This window comes from Euprymna scolopes, chromosome 41 (genome assembly GCF_053919585.1).
Source record: "Euprymna scolopes isolate OS-2025 chromosome 41, ASM5391958v1, whole genome shotgun sequence".
Lineage (NCBI taxonomy): Eukaryota > Metazoa > Mollusca > Cephalopoda > Sepiida > Sepiolidae > Euprymna > Euprymna scolopes.
The window spans coordinates 14,171,563-14,192,770 of NC_136522.1; the positions used below are offsets into that span (position 1 = coordinate 14,171,563).

Consider the following 21,208-nt stretch of genomic DNA (forward strand, 5'->3'; position numbering starts at 1 on the left):
ATAGGATATCTGAAAACATACACGACCTTACTAATTTTTAGCAAATTGTTGTCGACATCGGGTTTTTGTGTATTAGTTAGTCGTTTTGAATTTTTTCTGTTACCATTGTTTCTTAAAACATTATTCCATAAAATATTTACAGCAAGCACTGGACTCGCTAGAACCATAGCAAATAAATATATTCTGTTTCTTTATCGTGTAACATGGCCGTTATATGTCCACACTTGCGACCCATACGTTGTGTGCAGACAGTTGCAATGAATGTTGGACAAAGAAACAATTCGACTGACTTTTATTTTTTTAGCTGAAACAACATATATTTATTTACAGGTACTTGCACTATAACGCCTTGTCTATTGTTCTAAAGTCTTTTTGTATTCTATTGTGCTCTAGCGTGTCAACCACATGGTACCCTGTCTTTTCCTTGTCCCTCTCGGACAATGTGTGTAACACGTCTATCTCTGTCCTTCTTGGCAACGTTTTTTCTTCTTTCATAATCTTTTTCTTTTCTTCTTCGTAGCTGTGACGTCATATCGCATATGGCTCGCTCATTTGCATACAGTTGCTGCTGTCATGCGCGCGTCCGCGTTCTCTTACACTCTCTCTCCGCCTCTTTATTTCTCTCTCTCTCTCTTTCGCTTTCCGTGCTCAAAACTACATCCAAACGAAAATTCCATGAACAAAGTTTCTTACCATTAATACAGCCACACAAAGCTGCTTACACACTGATTACAGCATGATTTTTGTCAAGTCTAATGCAAACAAATTCTCACTATGTTGTATCACTGTGCCTGTTTTATTACATGTGTCTTAAAATGTGCTCTGACGAGCTCGCAGCACTTGTGATCTCTTGGAGGTAAATAACTTTCCTACTGACCAGACAAGCGGCAAAATCCCACCTCTATACTGCAGAAGTCCCTAGATGTCGGAAAACAAACGAAGCTAATATTTTCTTCCATAAAGATACTAGACTTTGGAATACCTACGGGTCTCTTTCTCCTTTAACTGTACTGACATACAGAAATTTAAATTTCACTGCTCAACTCCCTACTATGGATACGTCCCCAAATTTTCGCTTCATACCTCCAAGTGGTAATAAGCATTGTTTGGAGTGAAAAGTGACAAAAAATAATGTTTTCTTTTTTTTCTTTCTTTTTTTTTTTTTTTTTTGTTAATTATTTCTCTCCGTCTCTTACTGAAGAATAAAATAAATAAAACTAGGGAAATCAGTAAATGTAGGCTTTGTGGACAAAGAGACGAAACATAACAAGTGAAGCATGCATAGTCCCCTGTGAGTGCACAGTGAACGAGATATAAAAAGTCACCAAGTTCAGCATTTGCCCCCTCCCATTTAGCCCCAAAAGTCCCCAGGGGACGTCAAATCCTGGTTAAAATGAACAAACGGTGCAGTTTTAGGCCTTAGCATATGTAAATTTGAGTTCTGCACCATGCAAAAACGAAATAAGTTCATCACTTGTCTCCACTATTTAGTCCTATAAGTCGCCAATGACTTAACATGTTTAAATTTGAGTTCAGCACCATGCAAAACTGCTAAATATACATACACAGAAAATTTTGGACAAATATGGTAAAATAGTCCCAAAAATGGAGCGTTTTTATTAGGCCTAAAAGAGCCCCTGGAGCACACACAAGAGTTATCACTAAGCATAGACAAACAAAATTATATAGAAATCAGTTTTATAAAAATTCAAGGCATCAATTTTTTTTTTAAGAAGCACAAGTGCCCATTTTTGCCATTTTAACCCGAAAGGCACCCCAAGGGGGGGGGTACCCGGAAAATCCGTTCTCTTACTTTTTTACTCACATCATGTTTAATGTTTGTGCAAAATTTCAAAAAATCCCAAGGCGTAGTTATTGAGAAAAGTGCGAACAGACGAACGAACGAACGGACGGACGGACAAGGGGGAATTTAAAGGTCTACCCTCCTTTTTGTCGGAGGACTAATAATGAATGCAGTAAACTAGTTTTTAAATATTACTAGAACAGACGCGACTATATTGGAAAGCAATACACAAAGAATTGCGCCAACGACTACACTTTGAACACAAGTATATGTTTGGGAAGTGTAGTATCTGTTCGCTTATCATTGGACGATCACCATAGCATTACCACTTTTTTTGGAAATCGTGTATTATAAGTTTTTCCTGTTACTATCCTACTCCCAGGCATTATATTCTCATTTGGGCTGAGAGTGTAGGTTTGTTTATCATGAAATTATTTCCCCAGGCATTACCTTCCTCTTTTAGGGAAAGTCGTGCAGTATATTATGTACGTCATCATACTATCCTCTCAGGCATTATCTTCTAACATGGGCTGAAAGTGTAATATATGTTCGCTAGTCATGAAATAAGCTTCCTAGGCATTACCTCTATCTTAAAAGGAGAGCCCTGTGGTATATGGTTTTCGTCACAATATTATCCTCCCAGGCATTATCTTCACCTCTGTGGTGGCAGTGTAGTACGTATTTCTCTGTCATAGCAGCATCCTCACATACTAGTAAAAAAAAAATATGTGACAGTAGTAGTAGTAGTAGTAGTAGTAGTAGTAGTAGTAGATTAGGCGAATTATAATGCACTAGCGGGCGTGGGGGCGCCCGGCTTTAAGGGGTTTTCTTATGTGACTAGCCTGGGTGCCCAACGTTGTTCGGGTGTTTGGAGGCGTGTGTTGAGCAGAAAAAAAAAGAAGTGGTAGTAGTAGGCAGGCAGGCAGGCTCGAACCCGTACCGCGGAGGAGGAAAAGGACGTGAAAAAAAAACGTGACGTGTTTGCTGTTGTGCCCATCGCCAAATCATAAGTGACGAAGGTTTTAATTAAGGCCAGACAACCGAAAAGAGGGGATGACTTTCGAAAATATCGGCGGAAAAAAGCGACCCATCCCTGTAGAACAGTGCCCAGTTGAGGGTGAAGGAATTATTGCATTTGACCAATTTTTCGATATTTGTCGTCCGAAGCGTCGAGCTTCAACAATCTCGCGAGAATCCGTCGCCTCTGTCGAAAGTTTTAAGCATAATACATACATACATGATGATTGCAACGTCTTGTCAGACGAGTGCCATTCCCTCAGACATTTAAAATCCATGAGCCCAAATGCCTGAGGGAGTATCTATACAAAGACGATGTTACAGAGTCTTAGCTTTGTACGACAGCTAAGTCTCTCTCTCTCGGTTCAAAATGTTGAGATCCAGGAACAAGCAAGAGCAAGATAGCCAGCAACAAATTAAACTGCAGACCAGCTTTATGCGGGTACTGGTCTTCCGCTTTATGGTTTTTTAAATCAGAGATTTGCTTCTCCTAGAAAGGTTGCCTTCACCACGGCTTACGAGAGCCCTCTCCACCCCAAACATACATACATACATACATACATTTAAACAGACTGGTGAGATTTATATTATAGAAGATGATCATCTTTAGTTAACTATTACGTGTAATTATATTCATGCAGATGTCCTACATGATTTATACTTGCGTAATATTTATTTCTTCCTGAGAAAGAAATCTAAATTTTTTTAATCAACTATTTACAGCTTTAAAAGTTAAAAAAATAAATAAAGTTATTTGCTAAAAAAAAAAGTTTTAAATTCGTCGTTATTTGTTTTATTTTTTATTCATATTAGCTATAACGTGGTTTAAAAATGTTCAACTACCGTGGATTTTCCACTGGTTTTGCTTATCCTTACTACTACTACTAATACTACTACTATGACGACGACTTTTCATTCAACAACAACAACAACATGATTAACTATTTAAACACGCAACGCACTCAAAAGGAGGTTGCGACTTTCTTTGGTCTTTCTTCCAGTTTTAACTTTTATTTTATTTGTGCTACTTTAAAAAGTTTTGTTTTTTTTTCTATTATTTTGAGTTTGAGAGACATTTCTTTCTAAGTGTTTCTCTCGCAGTCATACAACTGAAAATCTTTTTTTTTTATGATTTTCTATTTTTTTTAAATTAATTTTCAATTTTTAAATTAGTCAACTACGAACTGATATTAAAGAATGGCTTCAGGTAAGTCTGCCACCAAGTTTTTCGGACAAGCTTTTAAATTTTACGTCAAAGACCGTTGGATTATTTTTTCAATAATTCTATTTCTTTTTTTTTTTTTTTTTTTTTTTGCAACTGTATTTATATTTATCTGTAAACTAATTTGTAATTTGCCACACCCATTTTCGCCAAACTTTTAAACGTTTAAATTTCCGTCCTAAACAGTGCCATACAAATATTTTTAAAATTGGACTTATCACATCTTTTGTAGGTAAATTAAAATTACTTGAAAACCAAAAGATGATTTTTGTCTGAGACATTCGGTGTTGGCATACACCCTTATCAAAGGATGTTGCTTTAATGCGATAGTTTTCGTTCCTTTTTAATACAAAGTAATTAAACACCTTTTCCCTCCCCGTAATATTAAGGTTTTCTAAAGAAATATTTTAGTGTAGTTACATAGATTCACAAATACCCGCCATTGCTGGTCCATCTATACCAGAGATTTACGAGAAACTCTGTTCGTAATATTCAACAGTAACAAAATCCGGTTCGTACAATGCAGCAGTACCAAAATTGAATTGAATTTGAAAAGCCTAAAGAGTCCGTATTCTGTGAGTCTTTAATTTTATATTTCCCATATATAGAGAGGGGGGGAGACTTTTAATAATTGTAAAGTACTTCTGTTTTTTTTTTTTTTTTTTTTTTTTTTTTTTGCATCTTTAATCTTAAAACTTATCAAGATTTCGAAATTTTAGAATTCGATTCTGAGGTCCAAAGTTTCGATTTATTTGAATTGAGGTAAAATACGAACTGTGCTAAACAAATATATAAATTTCGAAACCAATTCTTAAAATACCAAAATTTACTTGACGTCGAGATTATAAATCCGTCGTATCCTGTGTACAAAAATAAATAACTTTGCTCAAACTTCTGCGAGACTAATGTTTTTCGATGTAATTTTCGTTCCGCTACCAATTACTTCGCAAAAATCAATTTCTTTCGGTAGAAGACATAAAACTGAAGACAGGAACGTTACTAGATTTACCAAATTTCGGGGATTTAGCAGATTAAGTGGGGGAAAATCAAATATACAATCAAATGTTACCATGGTTACTTTAGTACCTATCTGGCTTGTTTTGTCTTTAAAGTAGTTTTTTAAATATCAAAATTCGGTTTTTACGAGTGGTTTCGCAAACAAGATGGAAGCCTACAGTTTCTTTCAGGGGAAACAAACCTGCGGCCATTTTGTTTGTAAAACAAGCCGTAAAAAATGAGTTTGTATACTTAAAACAAAACAAGCCAGGTAGTTATATATATATTATATGGCATAATCACGTTGACACGCCATGTTCCTGTCAGCTCACCGATTAAGCAATAATGTGCCTGGCCAGTACCAGATGGGTGACCATTTGAGACTTCCAGGTTCTGTATGTGCTCTCCGATTGTCCCGGCATTTTTTCCAGTCGTCCTGGACTTCTCCTTGCTACTGGACTCGAGCAGTGCCGATTCAGGAGAGGAGTGGTTGGTTATTGTGCAACCTTTGCCACACTATTACACGCGCAACTGCGTCTACAGGGAGTATCATTAGTCTTTCGAGACTAAACGGAGGCATCGATCTATATATGTATGTACTTTCTTTCGTTTGTTGGCTTCTCTGGTTGAGGGTAATACCTCTTTTAGGTAAGTCTTCAGTGAACAACCCGGCCACATTGACGGCACTTCCTCTTGTCCTACGTACATGAGAAAAAAATTCCTCCTAATGCTCTTGATATAGGAAATTAAATTTTAAATTACCAAATTAAATATAAGTATTGACCGATCCAAACAAATCATTAAACCGATCATGAAAGTCGCCGGAAGTAAAGTGTTAAGACCCCCGCCGAATATACTCGAAGCAATATCTATTTTTACAGAAAATATACTAACGTGTTTTTTTTTTTTTTTTTTTTTTTTTTTTTTTTTTTTTTTTTTTTTCGGCATAAGATTATCCGTGAACGATTTTTAAACGCGTTCAGATAATATTTTCAGAACTATTAAAAGGGTTTCAACTATCGAGGTTTACGAATTAAGCAAAACGAAGTAAGCCTCGTTTTGAAATTAGGTTTTCATGTTTTTTCTTTATATATCAGGGAGGGGTGACTTTTTACACTTTGTTTAACATTCCGAACAAATGCTTTTTTTTTTTTTTTTTTTTTTTTTCGCTTTGAGAAGTTCGGTCTGCCTTCCCCCCCCCACTTCGTCCCGTATTTTATTTACGACTTTTTAACAGGTGTTCATGCATTTAACGACCCGCGTTCTGTGTTAAATAGTATTTTCAAGTTGTACGATAGTTTTTAAATTGTTAGGTGAAATTACAGAATTTTTTACGAAACCTTCTAACCCCCCCCCCCCAACACACACATGTTAAATAGGTTTCTAAACGTTATTTCAGCGCGGGTAAATGCAAAAAGTACCTTTTTTTTTTTATCGTTATTTCTTGGATAGTAAATTTCTCCTAACGTCTTTTATAAAGTGTTTGCGCGAAACAGATCCTAAATCGGAACCGAAACGACAGTTGTACCAAAGCGAGCAAGACGAATAGCTATATTAACACGATAGCGTGTTTTCTGTGGCACGCTTACATCCGGATTCTTATGTACTTCCATTTCTTGTCATAAATAATTTCACCAAGAATTCATAATTTGGGTTTAGATTTAGATTCTAGCTAATGGCACTCCGATCTATTTTATAATTTTATCAAGAATTCTTACGAAGTTTTGGTTTCGGTTCTGTTTATAGCTGAAGGAACTAAAGTTATATATTTGGGATTCGGTTTCGATTCAAGCTGATGAACCCAAGTCGTATATAGATATCTTTGCGATTTTTAAAATCGCAACATTACAATATATCAAAATCGCTAGAAAATTAACTCTAATAAATACAAAATCTGCAAGAATTAAAATATATTTAAGCGTATTTTACGACCTGGCTACGCCGGGCGTCTCTGCTAGCTTAGATAAATAATTTGCAGTTTAAACAATAGTTCAGAGCGTCACTGAATATCTACAGAATGCCAACATCAGTATATTACACATGAATCAACCTCCTGTGGAATTTCCACAGGTCCCGTTAGTTATATAGATTATGCTACATGTTTACATTGTCAAATTTAAGCAGCCTTATATCATGCATAGCTGCTAGATTTTTCTGCAAACCAAACTTGTTAGCAATTTTCTTTTTGTTTTAAACAAATTCCTAAATATCACATTTCATCTTTTACAGGACCCCAACCAGAAATGGAATTTGACAAACTGACCATACTTCATAAACTCACCGACATTTTTGACGCTATCGACACCGGTTCGTTACATAAAATCGAGAAGATATTCACTAGCTTCAGCGACGATCAGTGCAGCACAATCTTAAACTCTGCCATACAATGCTGGTCACCACTCCCCTATGCAATCAAGAAAGCCAGGATAGACATCGTCCAGTACCTTCTGGAGCATTCACTTCGACAGGGTCGGGAAACTATGTGCGATAACTGGCGAAAAAACCACCATCCTCTGTCTGTCGCTCTTGAACGGTCTAATTACAAGTTGATCAAAATCATCGCGCGAAACCTGCACGACATCAACGAAATATTGCCAGGTTGCTGTACCCCGTTGACGAAAGCTATCAAATCTGGAGATCTCTTGGTAGTCCAGTTAATGCTGAGGCTTGGGGCCGACGTGAACGTTCCGTGTCTACACGGCACGTCTCCCCTGATGGAATCTACTTCGAAAATTGACATTTGTCGCTATTTGATCGACAACAACGCTAACCTAAACCAATGTGATAACAGAGGCTACGGAGCGCTTCACGCAGCTGTCGAAAAAGGTGATGTGGATGCTTTAGAAATGCTCGTGGACGCTGGCGCTGATGTTCGCCTTGTCGGGAAAGACGGTATCACCCCGTTACTACTGTCCACTGTAAAGTTGAATATGAAGATATTTAGGTATCTTAGGGAGATCCCCACGCTCATTGAAATGGAGCGGATTGACGCTAAGGACGCCTACAATGCATTTATAGTGCTTGCGGGCTTTTCATCACTGGATTACTGGTACGAAACGCTAGAATTGCGACAAAATGGGTATCCTAAAGTATTATGGGTCCCAGATACTGATGTTCTTTCTTCAGAAAGAGAATTCTCTACCACCGACGAGTTAGACGCCATAAGGCACCGACCGGTTAAACTAGGCTACCAAGCTATATTGGTCCTTAAACGGGTCTTCGAACGTTCCGAAACTATCCAACTTCGGTCTCTTATTGCTACGGCTGTGACTGTGAAAGAGGAAGGACACCTGCAGGAACTCCGTGTCCTGCTGGATTATGCCCAATCTTCAGTCAATAAACTGGGTAACATGTCCTGCGTGTTGGAAAACACAGATTTTATTACATTACTCTTTGATATGCTCCTCATTAATCGTGACGAAAATGAAAGGATCTTCTTCCAGGAATGTGCGTTGACACTCTTCGAAATTGTATCGGACGCAACAGCTGAGAAGTGGGGTACCATTAAGGAAGATATCTGCAAGGATCACCACATTGAAGACTTATATTTCGATGAAACCATAGACGCATTCCTGCACATGCTGAATAGCCTTGACCACCTTGAAATCCTTGAGAAGGAAAGCAATCTCTTCGGGGCCGTTGTTAGAAAGGTCGTGGAAAAGGACCCGCGTGTTGACTACAACCAGTCTCTCTTGCATGTGGTTATCAGATTTGGCAGGGAGAAGGAATGGAACACAGCGAGGCTAGTCGAAGTGTTGCTTAAACACGGTGCCAACCCGAATTCAAAGGACTACTTGCGGCACACTCCCTTGATGTATGCGCTCAAACATGCGTCGAATACGGAAGTAGAAAAGATTGTATACAGCTTGATGGACGCGGACTGTAATTTTGGCTATTTGTGTAAGGAAGGCTACTCCGCTATGGACTTTAGTCGTTGGGGAACGCTGCCTAATATTCCAAAACAGCCACTAGACTTGGACTCTCTTGCAATACGGGTAATTGTCGATAATAGTATTCCGTATTCTGGCGTTTTGAAGAAGGAAATTGTGGATTTGATCGACTCTCACTTGTAGACGTCTGTTTGTTGCGGAACTGTACGGTCTGAAAAATTACTGTTGGACTGAAATTCAAGGATTTTGCCTAGCTTTATCTGCTTTCCATTTTTTTTCTTTTTTATTAGTTAGACTGAGAAAACTTAATTTTTCTTCTGTCTCTATTCGATGCCAACTTTGTTTCTTCAGCTGAATTTTTTCCCGCCACATAAGAGATCTTAATTCTATCTCTGTGGTTAGGCAATTGCATAACTTTTATTCCTATTTTTACAAAGCTTACCGTATTTTTTATCCAAATCTGTTTATATTTACGGATTGACTTAAGTTAGTTTTTCTTTCTTTCTCCATTCTGAACATGATCGAAGCTTGAACATATCCAACCATAGAGAAGATCGTAGTTAAATATAGACAAACAAGTAAATAGGAACCTTTTTATCAGTCTTGCTGACTAGCAAGGCACCCCGGCGTTGCCTGGGACAAAATTATAATTAAAATCTGTGTTCATCTTTTCCCCCTCTGATTTTAAAATAATGTAAAATTGAAAAACTGGTCTCCCCCCCCCTGGTAACAAACCTGGCCCAGTTGGCTTTCAAACGATATTTTTTTTTAATTTTAGATATTCATCCGGACCAACGCCGACCAAGAATATACCAACATTGTGGGATTTTGTTTAGTTTTTTTTTTTTTTTTTTTTTACTTTAAACTGGACGCCTGTTAGTTTATATAATAGAAAGCCGCTGGCAGTGCCGTGATGAATTTCTGGCATATAATACGGTTTTATCTCCATGGATGAATCGGTTTATCACCCGCTAGTTTTTAGGGTTAGGATTGATGATTTGCGTCGGTTGGATTGTTCCCTCTACTGTCTCCGTCTTGAGTGTTAGGTGCACAAGTTTTCGACCGATGTAATCTTCGACTTTCGCGAGATGTACTTTATCGAATTCTGGAATCGAGCATATCGACCGTGACTTAAAGAAATTACGAGTTCCGCAAGAGGCATCCGAATAAGGTCGACCAAACATTTTGTGCATCTCCCCACTTCTCTCATTTGTTATTTGCGCAATGTTTCAGCCGATGTAGTTGATTTTCTTCAGGTACATCAACTAATCCGGGAACCTATTCCTGTGGCTTAACTAAATTTCGTGCCGATTTTAGTTCGACGGCATACACATGACGAAGGTAGGCTCCTCCTGCTGCAACATTTTGCAAATTACGCTCAAGATGAGAACAGTAGTTCGAACAATCCAAGTACTTCGCTAAACTGACTTTCAGCAGTATCAGTTTGGTGCTGTTTTTTTTTGTGGAGGGGGTGGTGTCAGCGTCACATTTATGCTATATAATCAATACATCGTTATTTGATAAACAAAATCTATCGATTTAGTGTTTACTGTTGCTTTCTACGGCACAGCCCGTCTATAGAGAAAGCAAACCTTTTCGACATGTAAGAATTGATAAACTTTTCTTGTATACTGTTTTAGCAATGAAAAAGCGTGTAGCTTATGGAACGTAATTCAGCTTAGAATAGTCCAGTACAACAACTTTTATACTCCATGGGCAGAAGAGTTCTTATTCAAGGGATGTAAGTATTTATAATGCTAGTCCATCGTACTAAGAGATGGACTTGTGTTAAAATATTTTACATAAATTCATGCGGTTCTAGAATATAAACTGGTCTCTTCGGAGTTTCAAGTCTGGCTCTAATAGCATTTAATTTGACAAACAAAAGGTGGCAACTGAAAATTTGTCTTGTATGTATGAAATATAGATATGTAATTATATGCGTATATTGACCATCGTTTCTGAAAAGGCTTCGAGAGCCCTTATTGTTGACTATGCAAGTCATGCGTTTCCTCTCTGAGTGATATATAAAGATTTTCGTATTGCATATTTCATCCATTATTGTAGTTTTATTTCTCTTTTAAGTCAACATTTTTTAAACTCCTTTATGATAATATTGGTATCAAAATAAAGTTTTAGAATAAATTTATGAAATACTAGACTACCCGTGACCCGTTGGGTCAGTATGTTATATTAGCTATGGAATTCATGTATGAGCGTGACACTTGTGACGTAAAGAAAAGTTTTTTTTTTTTTTTGAAAAAAAAAATTTACAGTTACTGAATTATAGGTGGTTGGTCATACTTATAGGTAAATATGCACTGAACAGATATCATAATTATAGTTAAATTCAAATTTTGATATATCTGCTTTTTACAACGCTTATTTCTGTATTAGGTTTAAGTTATTTTAAACCCCACTCTTCCCATGTTAAATAATTTCGCAATAATAACGTTAATATTTCAGTGCGCAGGTCAAATTCTGCAAAAGAAGCGATTTGTATTTGTGTACATTGTTATGGGTTAATGTTTATGCGCGCATGCGCAACCGGATGTCGTAAACTGGAAAATGGGGTACATACATCGTTACAAGATCATTCGAGTTTCCTAATTATATAGATTGGGAGTCGAAAAATGAAGTTGAACAATAAAAATGTCTTTTGTAATTGAAATTATTATGCATGACGTTTCTCCTATTTATGCGTTATGATTGTTATATTTGAAGAGATAAACTTTTTATTCATAAAGCTGCCGTAAGTTAGTATTTAAGCGAACAGACACTGAAGGATAAAGTCAACGTAGAACTAGTCTCTAGAGTTAGTTTCTGTTTACCTGACTTTTTTTTTGTCAGCAGTCGTACGTGTTAACATTAATGGATCTGCGGAACCTTGGCTGAAAAACGAAATATCAGTGTTATGCCTACTAGAGAGACCTGTGGAAATTCTACGGCGACATCTTTCATACATAATATATTGCTGCCGGGCCTTCTGTGAACGTTTCGCTATATTGTAACCCTTCTGTTAAAACTAAAATTGTTAATCCAAGATATCCTTATGGGAGTCTGATACATCATAGGGATCCTCCGCACAAACGAAAGCCCAAAATATTACCTTTAGCCAGAACACGATTTTTTTTTTTTTATATAGTTACGCTAGCATTTCAGCCTGGCGTTGCCCGGATGTTTGGAGGTGTATGTTGAGCAAAAAAAAAAAAAAACAGTCGTCAGTTTTTAACTTGGACCCCTTAACATTTTGGGCTCAAATCAAGTTAAATTTCAAATGTTTAGACCAGAAATTGGCTGAGTAATTTGGTACGAACCGCAGAGGTCATGTTTTAAACTTTGACCCCTTAACATTTATTGTTTTGGGCTCAAATCAAATTATAAAGTTAGATCCATGTCCAAGGAACCTACTCTAAAATTTCAATTGTTTAAACCCGAAATTGGCCGAGGAATTTGGTAAAGTTCTCAAAGTTCAAATCGTTGAACTTTGACGACTTGTTGAAATTTTTAATAGAGAAATAATTTTTATATTATTTATACACATTCAACATCTCGCCATTTGGGTCAAGGAACGCATTCCTTGACCGGCAGGTCACTTTCAGCATCGGTATAGTTCACTTTCTAGCAGCCATATCCACTCCTACCCTCTGGAGGGGAGGAGGAGGAAGGGGCTTTTGCGTTAGTTCGAATCTTGCCGGCTAAGAAGGATGCTATTCGGCTCCGTCAAAAAGAATTCTTGACGTTAAATTCTACGGGTTTTTTTCTCTCCTCCTTTGGAGAAAGACGTTTGTTTAGAACTTCATTGGTTGGTACTAAACTATTAACGTTATTTTATTCTCAGTCATTATAAGATAACAAGATCTTACGACTGGAAGATTAATGCCGGTTATTAAGACAATCGAGTCTTACAACTAGTAAATTATTATTCTCCAAGGATTAACGAAGGAAACTACCGTGTGTTGAGGAGTTCTTTTCTAAGAACAAAATTTAATTTCGCCGACGAGACGAGCAGAATATCGTCCTTAGAAAAGAAATACCCATCTTTGAAAGATTTTTCAACCGAAGTTTTCTTGGGAAGGAAATCTTCCATAATTCAAGAATTTACCCCGTATTTGTACACATAAAGCCTACCAAAGCGGCTTTATGGTCTTCTCTCCCCTTTGAATTAAAAGTCACATTGGGCCTTCACAAAGGAAATTACTTTCTCACATTTTTGTTTGTCCTTTCGGAAAAAAAGAACATTTTGTCAAAGAAAGATTAAATATTTTGTTAAAAGGACTAAATTCTAAACAAGGACTGTTTTCCATTTTTTATGTTCTTTTCTTTCAGCCTTTCTTGCAAGTAAGGATTGACGTCTTTTTTTTTTGTATTTTTTATGTATTTTTAAATGTTTCCTTAAGGGTTTTTTTTTTTTACCCCAACCTTGGGAAATAAAGGCAATCGATAACTTTTTGTTTTAATAAACTTGGATCATTTAAAACTTATTCGGGTCTGTATCTCTTTTGCTCATTTCAACTAGTTACCCTTTTCAGAGAAATTTGCCATAAATGCTTTTCCCCTCCTTTTTTTTTTCTTTCCTTTTTGTTACCACAAAAAACGGATTTTGGTGACGAACCCAAAATTTAGTCACCCTTAATAGCCAGATTTCTGGCCGAAAACGGATTACGAAGATTTTCCCAAATCTCTGTACCCTGCATATCAAATTTGGAGTCTGTAGACTGAAAATGTACAGTTATTAAGTAGGGAAATGTGCACACACAGACACGTTCACTTTTCTAGATACATAGATTGTGACTTAAGTGATTTGGAGATTTCATTTAATAAAGGAAGTGTGAGTACATATTCTTTTCATTGTTTTGACTCTTTAGTATATATCCATTAATTTATATATTATATAAACGATGTGGTTCTCGGTTGATTATGTCTAACTGTAGGATATATACCAGAGCGTCAGAAATAAGAAAAGAATATTTTGTTGTCACAGCCCAAGTGACAACGTACTAGAAACATTAAATTAGCGTATTTATACACTAATGTCCGTAGTATGTTGTCACCTTATATCCTCATTTTTAATAAATAGGATCTCCCGATTGAATACTTTATGAACTGGAAACCGTGACACACGTGCTACGGTAGCAGTGTCAGAAATTTCGTAAAAATAGCGAATAATTCCACCCCATCTTTCCAAGCTTATAACTCCTCGAAAAATGCAATACAAGCCCTAATTTTTTTTTCAATTAAAGGAGCAAGGACCAAGATTTCATTAAAAAAAAAGTTTTTTTTTTTTTTTTTTTTTTTTTTTAAAGGTTTTAAACTTCGGACTTTACAGGTAAAATTCTACAAGAACAATATGTACTTTTTGTTTTAAATTTGAATATATTATGTATTGACCTTTTCTCTTCAATTTGTGAGTAAATAATTATGTACTTATGGGGGTCTAAATTAATTATTAGACATTTACAAAATGGGAGGCGTGAATTATTCGACCCCCTGTCTTTCCAAGCTTATAACTCCTCGAAAAATGTAATTCAAGCCCTAATTTTTTTTTCAATTAAAGGAGCAAGGACCAAAAAAAAAAAAACAAATAACGTGGTTTAAAAAAAGTTTTAAACTTCAAACTTTACAGGTAAAATTCTAAAAGAACAGTCTTTTTTTTTTTTTTTTTTTTTTTTTTAAATTTGAATATATTATGTATTGACCTTTTCTCTTCAATTTGTGAGTAAATTAATTTACTTTCGGGTTACTAAATTAAGTATTTACTTTTTAATAGACACTTAAAAATTGGGATGGGGGGGTCGTGAATTTAAAAAAAAACGTTTTTCTAAAATATTATATTCAATTTATTGGAAAGAACATAAAATTTCACACTGACCCTGAAAATATCGTAAAAATAGAATCAATAGAAAAATTTTGATAGATTTTTAATTGAAAAATATTGAGTTCGGAAAATTCATTACTGTTTAAAAAAAAAAAAATTTCTATTACTTTTAAAACAACTGTAATAGTTTATTTTGGAAGTATAATCCATAAAGAAAATAAATAACCCACTTTTAACAGAAATTCCGAGATTTTTATATTGTATTCGCAGTTTCGTGTTAGGGGTGTCAAAAATTCCTACAAAAATTCTGATACACCTAGTGCTACGGTATTAATATATACTAACAATTGTCTTTCTTTGTTCTTATAAAAACTCGAGAAATATTATGGACTTTGAGTGGTGCAAAATGTTCAAATTGCGTATTTTATGCATTAGTTTTATTTCTCAATTACTACATTATATACGAGGTACTTTAAATGTTTCCAGACTTTTTTTATATGCCTTTTGTACGTGTCTGATAAGCGTATATTTAGTAGTTTTTGTATGTGAGTTTTCACATCTACACGACAATAACGGATAGCCTTAAACAATGACTAATAAACCCTTGTCTCCTTGACATGCCTTATTCATCGCCCCCCCCCCGTGACGGTCCTGACTATGACCTTAAACTATATCTGATGGTGAGGCCCCAGCTTGCGAGCTTTGGGGAGTGTGGAGCCACCTTTTAATTGACATTGCTCTGAGGTCCATTCTGACCCGGAATGGTAGTACCTGTTAACTATTTATGGGTTGAATAGAAACCGACTTAAATAAAATAAAATATTCTATTAAAAACATTCTTCCAAGTCACTTGATTCGACATTAAATAACCTGAAAAGGGTTGATGTGCCATAAAAAAAACCAACCAACCAACTTAAGTGAAAGTGATTTTTTTTTTTTTTTTTTTTTTTTTTTTTTAATTTTATGAATAATCGAAAAAAAAATTGTACATATCGTTATATAGGCGCCTGAAATGAAGGCATCTTGAAAACATTTGCTTACTTTTATCTTGCACAACTTACCTCGTGGATGTATGATCTTTTTACTTTTTAAGTAACGACTGGATCTAGATATAGGTTTTATGCGTAATACGGACTGTGCTGAAATTATTTAGAAAGCCCTTCTTAACATCGGGAGAAGGGGTCGTTTTGTTACTATTTTGTACTTAAATGTAACAATTTAAACAAAAGGGGCACTTACGCAGTCAACATAACCTTGTTGAAATAGCGTTATTAAGAACGCCATTAGGTTTTCGAAGACTATTAAAAAAAAAAATAGTTGCTAAAAAAAAAAGAAACTGGAGGGTTCGAATCGTACCAAGGGAAGTAATTTATGAAAACAGAAAATCTTAAGACAATTTAGCAAAACTCAATTTTCACGAATTTTCTTTGAAAACTGTTCTCATTAATAGTTAATTTTCTACTTTATCGTTTTTCGTGATTTTTGAATACGTTCATATGATTGACATGACTATGCGTCATCTCGGTCTCGAATTTGTAAGAAATAAATACGATATGGTCTATATAGATGAGTTTAAATGTATTGAAATGAATAAACTCTCTACAAAAATGGCTAAATACATATGTAGAAATTGTAAAATTACAGAAACATGAGAAACCCCGACGTGGATCTACGTTTCGAAGTTGCATCCATGGTTCAATTATTAAAGTCCTTGACAAACCCTTGAGATATTTAACATTGTCGAAACTTAGTTCGATGTCCGTAATGATATACAGGGTGTCCGTAAAGTTACTCTACAGTCGAATTACATCCTGTGCGTTTTTTGTTTTCCAATATCGCTTCAAAATAAATTTGCGATCTTCCAAAGTTAGCTTGTGTGGCATGCTTGATTAAATAAACCTGTAAAAAAAATTAACTATTAATACAAATATAAAACAATAAGACTGTATAGTAACTTTACGGACACCCTGTATATTGGCTTGCAAAACAAAAAAACCGGAGTCGCTCCCTAGGCATTCTCTGATAGTGGCGCCTCAGGAGATTAGCATTAAACTGAACTCCTTTCAAAAAGGGGTCCTGGATATGACCTTAAACTATATCCAGTGGTGAGGCCCCAGCTTGCAGGCTTGGAGTGTGGAGCCACCCTTTAATTGCCATTGCTCCCAGGTCCACTCTGACCCGGAGTGGTAGTACCTGTTAGGGTCCCAACTATGGGTTGAATAGAAACTGACTTGCAAAATACAAATATATTCTATTAAAAAATGTTTCTTCAAAATCACCGGATTCGGCATTAAATAACCTGAAAAGGGTTGATATGCCGTAAAACAGAAACAACCAACCAACCTTCCAAAAAGGAAAACAACGCATACACAGGACCAACATCATCCCGTAATCAACAGAGGAGGGGGGAGTGAACAGAAAAAAGAAAGAAATAAATAAAAGCAGAGTCTTTTTTTTTTTTTTTTTTTTTTTTTTTTTTTTTTTTTTTTTTTTTTTTTTAACAAATTTATTAGTTACCCTCCCGTCGCGACATAACTTAGTCTCTCAGTGTCACATGTCCATCTAGCTGAGCTGCGTTTTTCTTCCGACCACAGCCGGCCTAATCTCGTCTTCGACTTTACACAGCCATTTTCTTCAGACACGTATTTTCCTCGTCTAGACCAGTTATTTTTTTCTCTTTTTTTTTATCGTGCACGCTTAATTTGCATATGCGCTCTTTCGGACACTGCTGCTGCTGCTGCTAATCTCTTCGTAAGCCGTGCATCTTTCGCTGCTACTGATATTTTCCCACCTACTCATATAATTTTTTTTAGCTGTTTATCGGACGCCGAACACGAGATGTCGTGGTCTGTGACAAGGAGTGCGAATCGGCTAGACCTCTCGCTGGAGGCTTGACAATAAATATACTGGTGCTCTGCTGCGTGGCTGACACAGCTATTAAATTATGATTTCTGAGATGATCTCCTGGCTTGAATTGGAATACAAATAAGGCTGCCCGGCGTTGCTCAGTCGTAATATACGCTTAAGTATGATATTTTAATGTATAGATTTTTGTATTACAGAACCAATCCTCAATTGATTATCATATTGTACCCAATATATAGTGATTTCAAGTTAAAAAGGCCGATAGCCATTAGTCGCGTACTCTCGTGTAATGAATGAATGTAGGATTGACCAGAAATTCTTAAAGATAAACTAAAATGACCGAAAAATGGGCTGAAATGACTTAAATAAAAAGTAAATGACTTTAATGAACTTTAGGATGAATTGAATGACTTTAAGAATGACTTGAATGTTTGAAAAATAACTGGAATCCTTCAAAAACAACTTGAATGATCTGGAGAATGACTTGAATGGCTTTTGAGACTGACTGTTTGTAAAGTGGGTGATCATTTTACATTAAATTAATACAGGAAAGTGATCCCCCACTTTATATCATATATATGATTTAGCTAATATAACGTTTCAAATTCCCTATGTGGCCAAGGATAAGTTACAAACATAACTACAGCATGTAGTAAGCACAGATGGTATTTATTTGCTCCCCCACTGAGCAAATTAGGCACAAGGCCGTTTTTAATGTGAGGTAAAAACCAGCTCCCCAAAAAGGGGGCACTCTGGTTACCAAAAATAATAATTGTCCCAGTATAGAGGGTTTCCCCTCCATTGACTGGTACAAATTATCTTAAGTGCAGCATCTGCCGGAACAGATGGTATTTATTTGCTCCCCCACCGAGCAAATTAGGCACAAGGCCAATTTTTAATGTGAGGAGTGAAGGGAGGGGGAAGGGAAATGGGGACCAGCTCCCGAGAGGTGGGAAATGGGAGCTGGTTAAAGGTCAGGCATGTGGGGTTGCCCCCACATCTGGTCTTTGCTAGTCATAGCTAGTCATAGCTTGCAGCATCTGCCGGAACAGATGGTATTTATTTGCTCCCCCACTGAGCAAATTAGGCACAAGGCCGTTTTTAATGTGAGGTACAAACCAGCTCCCCTAAAAGGGGTCACTCTGGTTACCAAAAATAATAATTGTCCCAGTATAGAGGGTTTCCCCTCCATTGACTGGTACAAATTATCTTAAGTGCAGTATCTGCCGGAACAGATACTACACTTTGATCTTGGCCAAAAGGCCAAGAAAAGCTTAAAAAACTTAGAACAGCATCTATTAACAGACATTTGATTTTAACCAAAAAGGCTAAGTACAAAAGTGTTACGGACAGACGGACGGACTGAGTGACTTAATGAGCCGCTTGCATGTGACTAAAAAAAACATTAGATGGTTTTCTTGCTGATTATCCATCTAAGCATACTATGATAAAAAGTAACTTATAAAATGCAACACTTAGCTTTAATATTTGGTGAAAAGTATTTAAGAATGTAGTTATGTGCAAGAAAGCAACATTACCTGCTAAGTACTATAAATATCGCATAGGATTTCAATTTAGAGGGGCTCCACATGCACATGGTGTATTGAGGATTGACTGGGAAAAAAATGCCCCAATTGACAAAATCGGATGAAGAAATTTTCAATGAAGCTAAAAATCTAATAAGAAACTGTCTAAAATTGTCAGCACATCATAAGCAAGCTATGAAGTTGCTGATCTTGCCATATCGGAATCTTTACGAAACCCAGTGGTTAGTGATTTAGTGAAGGAGGTTCAACTCCATAGACATACTGCAAAAGTTTGTCAAAAATATGGTTGTCAATGTCGTTTTGATTTCCCTACACAACCAATACATAAAACCATAATCAGCCCGCCATCTAATTATGTTTTTGATAATGAAAAGGATAAAACAGAAAATGATCAAATATACCAAGGTAATTAATGCTGTGAAAAAGTATTGGAAGATGATAAAATGAAAAAAAAATGTGCTGAATTGGATAAATGTAATAAAAATTCAAAAATTAAATATACACTTAATCTATTATTAGAGCATGCTTACTATGAAAATGAAGATTTTTCTTATGTCCTAGATGACTTTCGGTATCTCTTTCATGGAAAAATTGCTGATAATGGCACAATCCAACTACCTGATATAAGAACTATCTTAGATTCTCTTCCTAATTTTGATATGGAGGAATGTTCCCTGACTAAACAACGAATTGAACTAGTTAGAATTTGCTGGTTTTGATATCAAAATGTTAGCTCAAAATTAGAATATGAAAATGCATTGCCTGTCAATAAATCTGGATATCGTCCTTTTTACAAAAGGGATATCTCAGAAACAATGGTTAACACCTATCACCCTGAGTGGTTAGCTGCCTGGAATGGTAATGTAGATATTCAATTGTGCCTCGATTTTTTTTTACTGTTATAACTTACAGAAGTGATTATTATTCTAAAGATGACAGTTGGACTATGCAACATTTGTTGGCTACACTTCAAGATGCTGAAAATGCGGACTTAAGAACAAAGTTAAAGATTCAATCCGTTTTTATTACTCAACAACAAATGGGTGAAAGTGAAGCATACTTTAGAATTCTTACTCATTTGCATCTTAAGGGTTCTAATATTGAATGTACATTTGCACCCACTGGATTTAATCCTAGTTGTATTTTACAAAAACCTGATACTGCCAAATATTGTGAAGATGCACTTGAAGTACATGAAAGAAGTTAAATATGAAGAGAAAGCATCTATGTATGAAAAATATTTAAGGAGAGATTGTAGTGTTCAATCCGAGTTAAAAGATCTTTGCAATTAAAAAAAAAATATTCAAGCGCAAGAAAAAACCAGAAGATCATGAATTTAAACAAAATATTATTAGAAAACAGTTTAATTTCAATGGAAAACTTATTGTTAAAGATGTAATTATAACAAAAAAATATTAATCATGAACAGGTTTTTAAATTACCAACTTACATTAAGTTAAAACCTACACAGGCGGATTTACCTGGTTTTATGAAATTAAGAATTGAAGCTGTTTTGAGACATCATAAATTCAAGAGGCCAAAAAACCTTCATGAATATCTTTTTTCTGAACTTCAACTGTATCATCCTCACACAAATAATATAGCTGATGGCCGCCAGTATTGTCTTTTAGATGAAAGAGATGACTTAGAAATTTGTCAAAATACTTTTAATCAAAGTCACTTCTCTGAAGTAAAGAAAAAAAACTCATGCCTTTTCTAGAAAATGTTGAAGAGGGAATGGCAGCTGCTCGTGAAATAAATCATGCTATAGGTGAACAATTAGACCCACAAAATGAACAAGACTTGAATATCAAGAAATTGGTCTTGTAGATAACCCTGAATATACAGCAAGAGATTTTGAAGGTGTATGTGACGAAAATGACACTCAGACAACACCTGGCTTATTTAAAATCATAACATTAAGGCCCGAAAAAGAAGTTTTTTTTCCACTAATCCACAGTTGATCAAAGAATGGTTGTTGACGTAGTATGTAAATACATTAAAATAATACTGATCACAAGAAAATCCTCTTTCAGATTTTCTGCACCT

The 21,208-nt window shown here is 35.8% G+C and overlaps 1 protein-coding gene and 1 pseudogene across 1 annotated transcript; one reads left to right on the forward strand and one right to left on the reverse strand.

Moving 5' to 3' along the window:
- Positions 1–3,810: 3,810 nt before the first annotated feature.
- On the forward strand, positions 3,811–9,794 carry LOC145266353 (protein fem-1 homolog A-A-like). The gene is made up of 2 exons (XM_080121968.1): positions 3,811–4,028; positions 7,269–9,794. Exons 1-2 carry the CDS (start codon positions 4,019–4,021, stop codon positions 9,110–9,112), a joined length of 1,854 nt encoding a protein of 617 aa, XP_079978094.1. The 5' UTR covers positions 3,811–4,018; the 3' UTR covers positions 9,113–9,794.
- Positions 9,795–18,742: 8,948 nt separating this feature from the next.
- On the reverse strand, positions 18,743–18,887 carry LOC145266775 (U2 spliceosomal RNA; annotated as a pseudogene).
- Between the last annotated feature and the right edge of the window lie 2,321 nt (positions 18,888–21,208).